The 12,004-nt window shown below is 49.6% G+C and overlaps 1 protein-coding gene across 1 annotated transcript in view; it reads right to left on the bottom strand.

The window, feature by feature from the left end:
* The window catches only part of LOC142021853 (syntaxin-binding protein 4-like), a 103,428-nt gene that overhangs the window by 30,382 nt on the left and 61,042 nt on the right, over nucleotides 1–12,004 (bottom strand). Inside the window, exons 6-10 of the mRNA XM_075011104.1 lie at nucleotides 10,210–10,295; nucleotides 9,006–9,132; nucleotides 3,200–3,341; nucleotides 2,858–2,964; nucleotides 2,271–2,421 (exon numbers count right to left, since the gene is read on the bottom strand). Coding sequence (XP_074867205.1) covers nucleotides 2,271–2,421; nucleotides 2,858–2,964; nucleotides 3,200–3,341; nucleotides 9,006–9,132; nucleotides 10,210–10,295 — 613 coding nt within the window. The remainder of the gene's footprint in view (nucleotides 1–2,270; nucleotides 2,422–2,857; nucleotides 2,965–3,199; nucleotides 3,342–9,005; nucleotides 9,133–10,209; nucleotides 10,296–12,004) is intronic.

Below are 12,004 nucleotides of genomic sequence, written 5' to 3'. Positions count from 1 at the left end.
TGCCTCCTGCCCAGCCCTGCCCCCTCCTCCCCAGCACAGCCACTGCCCCACACGCACCCTGAGCTCGCTGCCTGCAGCCATACCACGCCACCCGGGGAAGCCAGGCAGAGCGCACCAGAAGGCTGCTGCTGAGCAGCCTGTGGCCCACATCGGAGGCAGAGAGGGAGCCATATGTAAGTGAGAGGCACAACTCCACTCCTGCCTTGTCCTGCCCCTCCCCTGCTGCTGGTCCCCGCCCCTCACCCCCAGCCCGGGGAGAGAGCCAGGAACTTTGCAGCCGACTTTGCCTGGGCTTCTCTGCATGCCCTGCGAGGAGATGCCCGGGGCTGCGGGTGCAAGCGCGGGGCATGGGGGAGTGTGGTGTGTAGAGGCTCAGGCAGCCGTCAGCAGGGGAAGGGGGGGAGTGCCCCAGCTGGGCCTCGGAGAATGTGGGGGGACCCTGGCCAGCCTCTTCCTTCCGAAAGGCAGGAGCAGGCGTTTGCCCCACGCTTTGCTCAGACAGACTGCTGCCTCTCCTAGCACACCTGCCGGCAGCACGAGCCCTGCACAGCGATGACCTAGCACGAGGGCGCACAAAGGGGCAGGCAGGATGTTTCATAAGCAGGAGCAGTGCATCGGCCTCCCTCCCCTGCAGCTTCCGCTGCCTCCCACCACCCTCATCCCCGCCCCTGCAGCTGCTGCAGGAGTACAGCACCTCCCTTCCGGGAGACCTCCACTTGCTGCCAGGGCTGTTGGGAGGCTAATTGCAGGGACAAAAAGTGGGGCCTGACACAAAGTTTGCTCACCCCTGGTCTAGACCATCCCTGGCAGGCGCCTGTCTAACCTTAAATATCTCCGAGTGTCTGTCTAACCTGCTCTTAAATATCTCCAGTGAGGGAGATCCCACAATCTCCCTGGGCAATTTATTCCGGTGTTTAACCACCTGACAGTGAGGAATTTTTTCCTAATGTCCAGCCTAACCCTCCCTTGCTGCGGTTTAAGCCCATTGCCTCTTGTCCCATCCTCAGAGGCTGAGGGGAACAATTCTTCTCCCTCCTCCTTGTAAAACTGTTTGAGGTACTTGTAACCCCCATCCTGTCTCCTGTCAGCCTTCTCTTTTCTAAACTGAACAAACCCAGTTCTGTCAGTCTTCCCTCAGAGCTCATATTCTCTACGCCTTTAATCATTCTTGCTGCTCTTCTCTGGACCTTCTCCAATTTCTCCACATCTTTGACATAATCCCTCTCAGGAGCGTCCTCTTTTTTAAAAGTTCAAATATGGTCACCCTATTCGTGACGAATTCAACATGAGTCCTGGTTTTGGAGTAAGAGGGGGCTGCCTCAGTGCCAGTCACAGTGGCATAGATCCTCAGAAGGGTTGTACGCTTCTCTCCTATGTTCCTTACCATGGGAACTAAGAAGCTCCTGGATGAGTACACACACCAGAGGCTATGGTGAAGTAAAGTTAGTGGGGGCAGTGGCATTACACCAAAATCGACCCACCATGTGTTAGCAACAGGGGTTTGTTTAAAACTTTCCATATCTAAGACAGCCATGAATTCCGGCGCAGGTTGGAACATCCCCAGGGCACCTCTAGTATTCCCCAATGCACAGAAAGCAGGGCTGCCTAGGATCAAATGCAGCAGGGACCTGTGGCCAGAGGGCTGCAATCATAACACTAAACAGGAGAGAGGTCTCAGCTGGATCCCAGGTGAGCAGGGGCAAAGGGCTATGGCAGGGAAAGGGTGAGAACTGCTGAAATACAATGCAACCGAAGCTATGAGGTTCTGCCGCAGATACTGGCAATGAATACATGTCCCACGTGCAACGGGTCTAATACATCATGAGGAGATGATGTATTACAAGCCCCTTCCATAACACTGAAGCTAACCGTCATTGTCACCTGCCACGCTACATACTTAGCCAAAAGACTCACTGATTTTGCTGAGACTGTGTGGCTAGGTCTCCTAGTCACCTCTGGCCTCTGAGAATACAGTATAGTTCTGGGCCTCCTGAGGAGACGTGTGTGGTGCTGAATTGGATGGTTGTGGGCAGGTATTCATTGAGTTACTGTCAAATGCTTTTTCACTTGCGACTTCTGGAGATGAAAACCTCTCTCTGCGACCGTCAAACATGTCATCTCAATTGACTGATCCTTTGCCTCCCCCAGAAGAAATATCATCTCAGGTGTAAAATACCCAACTCCATACAGAGTTCCTAAAAACAGGAACCTGGTCAGAGATGGAAATCATGGGACCGGCCTTTGTGGTTTTATAGTGAATTTCAGCTTACCTCAGGTGACCTCACATGGACTTTCAATCTGCAAGAGCTAAGACCATTGCCCATGGCCTTAGGAGGAGATGACTGGACGCTCTGAACCGAGGGTCCAGGATGTAACCGTCCCCTTCCAGGAATAAAGGCCACTTCTGTGCTTCCCTCGTGTCTGAAAATAACCACATTTTGTTTGTGTTTAAAAACGACATGTTTAAGGTTTCAGGACTTCCGTGGTAATAGCTCTGTGGGCTTTGCTCTGAGCTAAGCTCATTAATTGTCTGTATAACGTGCAGACAGGATTCTTAGGAGAGCCCAAGTTCTGGTGCAGTTTTTTGGAAGGTCTGTGTGATGGGCCACGCTCACTCCAGTACAAAGCCTGGCAGGCTGAGATGGTCTCCTGACATTTCTGATTATGATGCAAGTAGCACCATATGGAGACTTTCACACCTCAGGAAGTTCTTCTTGAACCTTCAGCTTAGAACAATGTGCAGGTCTGCTGCATCACGCTCAGCAGTTATCACAAGTTATGGCCTTTACTGACAGTAATGGGAAAAGCATGTTGTGCTCAAGGAATTTATTCACCAGGGCTGCGGGTGCACACCTACCTCAATTTGGTTTTTGCAAGAACTTTTCTGGCCTCTTCATAGGTGCTGCCTACCAGAGAGTCTTTGTTGATGGCAATTAGCTGATCACCAGGCCGAAGCCGCCCATCCTAAACAACGAGGGAGACATCTGTAGAGCATCAAGCTTTATCCACAAGAATAAGTGCATCAAAAAAGAGACACGCCACTCTGCTCAAAGTATTCTCCTGTAACATGCATCCTTGTTAACCTCCCACATCACTGACTGTTCACCCATCCCCAGGGGACTCCCTTCAGCACAGCTGGAGCATTCAGGAGAGCATCCCATTTCATAGGCCACAGAAGCCCCCCGTGCCCTTGACTTACTCGGTAACAGTCACCATCTGGCAAAAGCTCTTGAACAGAAATCATGGGACCCTCCGGCCTGTTTGTTCCGCCACTGATCGTCAACCCCAGCCCAGAGGATTTTGTGATGGAAATGCACTGAATCCCTGATTCAAGGGAGTAGCTGCAAGGAGCAGAAGTGTTAGCAGAAGACACAACAATGGTCTGGTTTACTCTACAGAGCCATTGGGTGCACCCATAATTCCCCGGCAGAGTTCTAGCAAGTCACCACCAGTGCTAAATGAAGTGTTCTACATTTGCTTTCGTTCCTGAGTTTGCAACCTCCCTAGCCTTCCTCATCCTCATCTCCCTCCGCTCCTCTCTCCCCAAAACCAGGAGCGAGGAAAGACTTAACAAAACCATTCAGCACCTCAAGAATAAGTTTAAGTTCAGGACTAGAAATGGAAACTAGCTTCAGGGGGTTGTAGGTTTTTGGAGGGATCTGTTACTTTTATGGGGATAAATGTTGTTATTGCTCCCATTGCTGTTTATTTGCATTATGGTAGCTGTTAAGAACCCTAAATGAGGCCCACTGCGATTAGCCGAAGAGAGTCCCAACTCAAACAGTTTACAATCTCCATAGCAGGTAGCGCACAATGGGTGGACAAAACACATTAGCGGGGTGGCCTTGGGTTGGAAAGGTAACAATAAAAACACAGTGAAAGAGAAAAGCCAGTCAGAGCCAGTGAGTCTCCGAATTAGTGCCAGACGGGGGCGGTTTACACGCACCCCAGAGGCAGGTGTGAAGGAGGGATTCTGAAAGCTGAGGAGGGGGACAGGTTGATAAAGGTTGGTGGAGGTTTCTCCTCATACCCAGGGGGCAGCGAAGGACAAGTCATGGGGGTGTTGGAGCAGCAGGTAAAAGGGTGACTCCTGGGAGGGCAACAGTGGGCATCAGACACTTGGTAAGACCACTCATCTGTAGTACATAAAGATGGTAACTAACTGGTTCTCTCTCTTCTGGGGTAACGTTCTCTACCACATCCATACAAGAGCCTGTAAGCCACCGGTCACTTCCATTAACCTTTTAACTTCCTGAGCGCTCCAAGGACAATACGATGACCATGGGACCTGTAGAACTATGCAATGGTAACCCACACACCCAGGTATTGCCACCCAGACCACTCACAGAGATAAAAACAAGGCTCCTCTGCAGCCGTAGCTGAGCGCGAGTTGGCTTTTGTCTCTAACTCTAGAGGCTCCTGCACAGAGGTCCCAGGTTTGAGTCCACCTGTGAGGGCTCATCGAGGAATTCAGCTGGCTCTCTGAAGCTTGGGACACGTTTCCTTAGCTAGGGGACGTATGTAATACATGCACCTGCAGGGTGTGGTTCATTGTCCCATGTAGAGGAAAGAAGGGGTCTCCTCTGCCAGCTGAGCTGAGAGACAGCCAGCTTTGAGTGCAAACTGTAGAGGTTCCTGCACTAAGCTCCAGAGGTCCCAGATTCAAGTCCACCTGTGGGCAGTTACACAATTACCCTGAGAGAGAACTTCTCCATAACCCCCACCCCTTTAAACTCATGGCTGTCCTACAGCCTGGGGAACACAGAATATTGTGGAGTGTGCACGTGTCAGATTTTCACTCCAAAGGAAGCTTGCCAAGGAAATCTCTTCAGGAAATAACAAGCCATAGAGCACAGGGGTTAAAAGAAAGCACCTCCTTTGCTCTGTCTGGGGGGACGGGAGGAAGAGAAGAGGCTGCACCTTGCAGGTGTTAGTCCTGGTGCTGAGAGCACAGCTGGAAGGCTTCCTGATACCACGGTGATGGGTGCAGCATAAGAACCTGCACAGAAGAGAAGGAGGTACTGCTTTGTAAGGGACGGGATTATGCCACAGTTGCATGCTTGCTCCTAGTTTCCAGGCCCAGAGATTTCCAGTGGTCTGAATGCAGGTGTTTCTATGAGGCAATGCCTCTTTCAAGCCTCTCTCCTCTGCCCCACACCCGGGGAGAGGCTAGCAGAAGTTTTGCTTTATCTATAGGTGAACAAGCACTGTTGCACCAGACACGTTCACCACATACGTTCGTGGTGTGGCAAGGGCCCTTCCTCCTCCTGCCAGGCTCTGCACGCTATGGGCCTTGGGTAAAGTACTTCCTATCTGTCACGTCCAGGCTGTCAGCCTTCCCTTTAGCAGGGGGTTTAGGGTTGTGGTCTTCCCCCATACTAGGGAACTCAGCCTCTCCCCTTGAAGCTGCTCACTCTCTCGCTGTCTCTGGCTTAACAGCTGCTGGTGTGCACGTCTCGCTCGCTCCCTCCTACCCCTGCCAACAGGGCAGGGCTTGACAAGGTCGCAGGCAGCCCTGAAATGGAACCAGCTGATCTCAGTTGGTCCAAGGTTGCCCTATCTCAGCTGATCCTAAGTGACCTGCAGTAACTCATTTCTAGCAAACAGGGGAGTGGTTCTTCTCCACTATCTAGCGGCTGCCACCGCTCTCTATGACCTTCTCACAGTGGTACCAAGTCAAGTCACCTCCTGCCTGTGCCAAACCATAAACAGAGTTAAATGTGAAGTGAGGAGGTCTAGATGGCTGCCAAACAGATAAGCAGTTCTCTCCTCTGCATGGATGACTCCAGGCACGATTCCTGCCTGGACAAGCGGCTGAAAGCCTTTTTTATGTATTTCTCCTCCGCAAATGCGTAACAAAGGCTGATCCTGGACACACTGGGGAGGTCACCTGCCAGTGGTTTTACTGTGTTTAAACTATGCGGCCGGCTCTCCCTTCACGTGGTGGTCTTCATGGGATTAGCATCAGGTTGAGTGTCTCCACTCTGGGGCTCCCTGGTTGAAGAAGTGGTGGCTTGCAGACAGGAAGCCACAGCTGGGGCTGTGGAGTGGACAGCCAATGGCTGTGGGAAGCTGGCAGCAGCCAGGAAGTTGGTGGCCAGAGCCAGAAAGTGGCCAGCAGCCAGGAGGGGAGCCCAGAAGTGGGGCTAGAAGCCAGCAAAGGAGCATTGACCTCCCCTGGTCTGGCAAAATCCCCGGTCCAGGACAGCTCATGTCCCCAGGGTGCTGGGGACCGATCCTGTTCAACTTGTTCATCAACGATCTAGAGAAAGGGGTAAGCAGTGAGGTGGCAAAGTTTGCAGATATATGAAGCTGTTCAGGACAGTCAAAACCAAAGTAGATTGTGAAGAACTTCAAAAAGATCTCAGCAAACTGAGTGATTGGGCAGCAAAATGGCAAATGAAACTTAATGTGGATAAGTGTAAGGTAATGCACATTGGGAAAAATAACCCTAATTATACATACAATGTGATGGGGGCAAATTTAGATACAACAGATCAGGAAAGGTATCTTGGAATTATAGTGGATAGTTTTCTGAAAACATCCACGCAGTGTGCAGTGGCAGTCAGTAAAGCAAATAGCACATTAGGAATTATGAAAAAAGGGAAAGAAAACAAGACAAAGAATATCATACTTCCCCTATATAAAACTATGGTACGCCCACATCTTGAGTACTGCGTGCAGATGTGGTCTCCTCACCTCAAAAAAGATATACTGGCATTAGAAAAGGTTCAGAAAAGGGCAACTAAAATGATTAAGGGTTTGGAAAGGGTCCCGTATGAGGAGAGGCTAGAGAGACTGGGACTTTTCAGTCTAGAAAAGAGGAGACTGAGGGGCGATATGACAGAGGTATATAAAATCATGAGTGGTGTGGAGAAAGTGAATATTGAAAAGTTACTTACTTGTTCCCATAATATAAGAACTAGGGGACACCAAACGAAATTAATGGGTAGTAGGTTCAAAACTAATAAAAGAAAATTTTTCTTCACACAGCGCACAGTCAACCTGTGGAACTCCTTGCCAGAGGAGGCTGTGAAGGCCAGGACTCTAACAGAGTTTAAAAAAGAGCTTGATAAATTTTTGGAGGTTAGGTCCATAAATGGCTATTAGCCAAGGGTAGAGTATGGTGCCCCTAGCCTTTAGTCAAAGGCTGAGACAGATGGCAGGAGACAAATCTCTTGATCATTGTCTTCGGTTCACCTCCTCTGGGGCACCTGGCACTGGCCACTGTCGGCAGACGGGATACTGGGCTGGATGAACCTTTGGTCTGACCCAGTATGGCCATTCTTATGTTTCCCTGCCACTGCCCCCCAGCAGAGTGCGTGGGACACGCTGCCAGGCCAGAAGGGCAGCGCCGCCATTGACTTTGCTCTGGTGGAAATGACTGCCTGAAGGGTGGAGCAATGGAGTGTGGGCCATAAACTGCAGCTTGAAAACAGCAGGAGCCTGGCATGAAGTCCTCATGGGGGCATGTTTGTAAAGGACGTCCTATGTTGGCCTTCCAGGTGTCTGTCAGGATTGGGCTCCCCCACCTCTCGAAAGAGATGGAAATCGAGTACATGCTTTCTGCAGGTCCCTACTGCCTACAGCTCAGTAGGATACGTTCTTTGGGCTGGTGGCTGTGTTCTACGTTTGTACAGCTCCTAGCACAACGGGACCTGGTCAATGACTGGGGTTCCTGGGTACTACCACAACACCAGGGATAAATAATATTAAAAACCACACAGGGTGCAACCGTATGGAAGACACTGGGTGACTATTTATCCATCCTCCAACCTATGAGCAGATACAGTAAATGTATCCAAAGACAACATCAGGCCCTGATCCACACTAGATAACTAGATTGGTTAATGCCACTGACCGACGTAGTTAAACCATCAGTACCCTTGTGCAGAGAACTTACGCTGTCCTTTGACCTCCACGTACACACTCCCAGGTCAACAGAATTCCTCCTTCCACCTAGCGCCTGTCTCTCAGGTGGCAGATTACTTACATCCACAGGAGAACCCCTCCCATCTGGAGAGGTAATGTCTCTGCCCCAGTGCAGCCACATTACAGGAACGTTTGAACTGTAGACAAGTCCAGAAGAGTGGAGGATAGTTTTAGTGAGGAAGACGGAGAGAACTAAGTTGACTTTGGATTGGGGGTTCTTCAGCTTTGAGGAGCCCAAGAGCCTGATTTTTAGAGGGTGGGAGCTCTGCACTTTAAAATACATCGGGGTCTTCAAGGTGGTTCCCACATCACTATGCACCTTTGAGGGATGACGTGGGTGAGGAAATCTATTCTACCGCAACATTGTCTGCTGGTGGGGGAGACAAGCTTTTGAGCCACACAGAGCTCTTCTTCAGGGCTGTGTCGCCCAAAATTTCTCTCACACCAACAAAAATTCATCCAACAAACCACGTAGCTGCATCCACTTCAAATCAACATGGTTACAGCTGCATCGCATAGTCCTAGGACACTTTTTAGCCATGGTCGCTATGCAATGGGGCCTTCCGAGGGTTAATAAATACCACCACAATACAAATTATGTGCTAAAACCAGAAAGACCAGCCTGCAGACTCCATGAGCTGATGCCTGCACTGCGTAGCGCCTAGTTTTCCTGTCCCATTCAGGTTTTTGAGAGTTTGAATTTTTTTTTACCATCCCTCATTGGGTCAGAAAGTCAAAGTCTCAGTCAATTTTGGGAATTAAAGTACCAAAAATATTTTGACTGAAGCCAAGTGGAACACTCAATTTAAATCATTTCAAAATGCTTCATTTTGACTTCTACCTTTAAAAAAAAAACACCCTAAGTTTCTCATATTTCACACCAAAAGTCATTTTGAACGGGGAAAGAGCATTCTTCCTCTAGAAAGTGGTGAAACAAAACCTTTTGGCAGTTCCAACAGGGTGAGATTTGTTGGTTTTGCCGTTGACAAATCAGAATCTGTCAGGGGAAAAATAAAAAAAGATTGGCTGACAATTTCGTGAGGAGCTCTAGTTCTGAATGATGTGGTACATACTGTGAGCCCGAGTGCGGGGGATGCACCGCGTTTGCAATGAGTGGTCCATGGGAATTCGCAGGGCTCAGCAGCAGAGGACTCTGGGAACATGATGAAGATCCCGAGGACGTACTCTCCAAATATCTACCTAAAAGGATAAAATAAAAGTCAGTCCAGATAACGAAAGGACTTCTTCCCACTTCTCCACCCCCTCCTTACTCCTGCCCAGCTGTCCCTGCCCAGTTCTCATGAGTCCTTTCCCAGAGATAACACCTACTATTGACGTATATTTCTAAATTAATTAACAAAGTTTTCCCTTCTCAGCACAAATGACAACCTGCATAAGTGGCAATGAACAACAAATGCCACTGTGTGAAGATGGCATGTGCTTCTTCCCAAAAAAGCAGCAGTAGGGCAATCCAGTGAGCAGACCACTGAATGAGTAGCCAGGAGATCTGGCTTCTAGCCTTACCTAGGCCACTGTCTTACTGTACTGGTCAGTGGATCGAACAAGCCCCTTTGCTGCTTTTGCCTCATGGAGAGCAGGGTAAGGGCCAGGGATGGGCTGCCCAGTCCCCCAGCACCTTGTTAGGGTGGGGGATGAGCCTGACTCTACCTGCCAACAGGCGGGGGGTTTTTCATGTGAGGGAGCCAGGGCTGAGCTGCCCAGCAGCTCCTTCTGGGTTGGGAGGCTTGCAACTCCTTAGAGGGTAGGGGCTACTGGTCCATGTGGTTCCCCTGCATCCAGTGCTGTGGCCAAGGAGGTGATTTTTGGGTCCGGGTGAACCAATTACCTGTGCCAGTGGCCAGCCCCATAAAGCGCTCCAGCCCCAGCTGGCCAATTTCTTCCTGGTGCAGCCGCCCCACAGTGGTTACTCTGCCGTATAACACTCCCCCGAGCTGGCTGCCCCCAGAGGTTACTGCAGAGCAGAACTGTCCCTCCTATCAGACCTTCCCCTTTGCATCTTTCGGAAAACAATTGAATTCCAGGCACATCCCATCCTCCCGGCACATCCCACACCTGACTTTATTCTAAGTTAAAAGAAGGCCTGGTGGTCCTAGCTCTTCCTGTGTTGGAGGAGTTCTTGAACAAAGGGACTGAGACAGACACAAACTCTCTAAAACACATACAGACCCATGACTGTGTGGACCTCGTTTTGCACTATGACCCTCAAGCAACTAAGACACAGTTAAGTATTCAGCGCCTGGGCGGATCGGTACTCACTGCCCCCGTGGTGAACAGGCGAACTCCGTGCCGATTCTGTGCTGCTATGAGAGCCAAACTTTTCCAGCAGTTCAGAGAACTCTCTCCTGAAACACAAGGTGCACCTCTGCTTGGATTTACAATGCAAACAATGTTTATCTCCTACTAGCCCATTTGTGGGCTAAATTTCTTCCTCCACCAGGAAGTCGGAAACTGCTCCTTGATTCTCACAGGTAACCCCCAACTTAAATTAGAGCTCGGGCCTCTGAGTTAGGTCTATAATCAGCCTCACACCAACAGAAAATTCTTGCAGCAAAGCAGAACTTCTGCATGCTTTACTCTTGGTATTGGGGGTTGGAGGCCACAGGGCAAATGTATCGCTATCCAGGGGGAATTCTTTGCGGGGCATTCACAGCTGATTTATGTCACACTTCTATGTCCTTTTTAATCCCACAGTCTCAAAAAAACCATTAATTTTGTGAATTAAAGTACCAAAAAGATTTTGACTGAAGCCAACTGGAACACTCAATTTCAATAATTTCAAAATGCTTCATTTTGATTTCTACCAAAAAAAAAAAACTTTTTAAATCTAAGTTTCTCATATTTCACACTGAAAAGTCATCCTGAATGGGGAAAGAGCATTCTTCCTTTAGAAAGTGGTGAAAGAAAACCTTTTGACAGTTTCAGAAAGTTTTCCAACATAATGAGATTTGTTGGTTCAACATCCATCTCAGGTATTACTCTCCCAGTAACGCAAAGTGGCAAACTGAAGCACAAAGTACTTAAGTAATTTGTCCACTGAGAGGGATGAGGTTGGAACCCAGGGCTGCGTCTACACGTGCACGCTACTTCGAAGTAGCGGCAGTAACTTCGAAATAGCGCCCGTCACGTCTACACATGTTGGGCGCTATTTCGAAGTTGAAATCGACGTTAGGCGGCGAGACGTCGAAGTCGCTAACCCCATGAGCGGATGGGAATAGCGCCCTACTTCGACGTTCAACATCGAAGTAGGGACGTGTAGACGATCCGCGTCCCGCAACATCGAAATAGCGGGGTCCTCCATGGCGGCCATCAGCTGGGGGGTTGAGAGATACTCTCTCTCCAGCCCTTGCGGGGCTCTGTGGTCACCGTGGGCAGCAGCCCTTAGCCCAGGGCTTCTGGCTGCTGCTGCTGCAGCTGGGGGTCCGTGCTGCATATACAGGGTCTGCAACTAGTTGTTGGCTCTGTGTATCTTGCACTGTTTAATGAAAGTGTGTCTGGGAGGGGCCCTTTAAGGGAGCGACTTGCTGTTGAGTCCGCCCCGTGACCCTGTCTGCAGCTGTGCCTGGCTCCCTTATTTCGATGTGTGCTACTTTGGCGTGTAGACGTTCCCTCGCTGTGCCTATTTCGATGTTGGGCTGAGCAACGTCGAAGTTGAACATCGACGTTGCCAGCCCTGGAGGACGTGTAGACGTTATTCATCGAAATAGCCTATTTCGATGTCGCAACATCGAAATAAGCTATTTCGAAGTTGGGTGCACGTGTAGACGTAGCCCAGGAGTCCTGACCCCTGCCCTGGGCTTTCACCACTAGATCAAAATGCCTCTTTTGGATTACCCCTGGATAATTTCATCACCAGCCATGAGCCTAATGTGACAAAGAGGTTGAACATGGACTATTAGTAGGATTTGTAACGGAGCGAAACTAAATTTAAAAAAAGCATTTGCCATTTGTGGATCTTTTCACAACAGTCAAAGAAATGCAAAAAACCTGTTAAATATGCCATCACAGATTATGAAATTATCATCCCTGGAACCGTGGCTGTATTATGCATTTT

The sequence above is a fragment of the Carettochelys insculpta genome, chromosome 16, assembly GCF_033958435.1.
Source record: "Carettochelys insculpta isolate YL-2023 chromosome 16, ASM3395843v1, whole genome shotgun sequence".
Taxonomy (NCBI): Eukaryota; Metazoa; Chordata; order Testudines; family Carettochelyidae; genus Carettochelys; species Carettochelys insculpta.
Note: the sequence above shows the minus strand (reverse complement) of the source record. Positions and strands in the feature narration are given on the sequence as shown.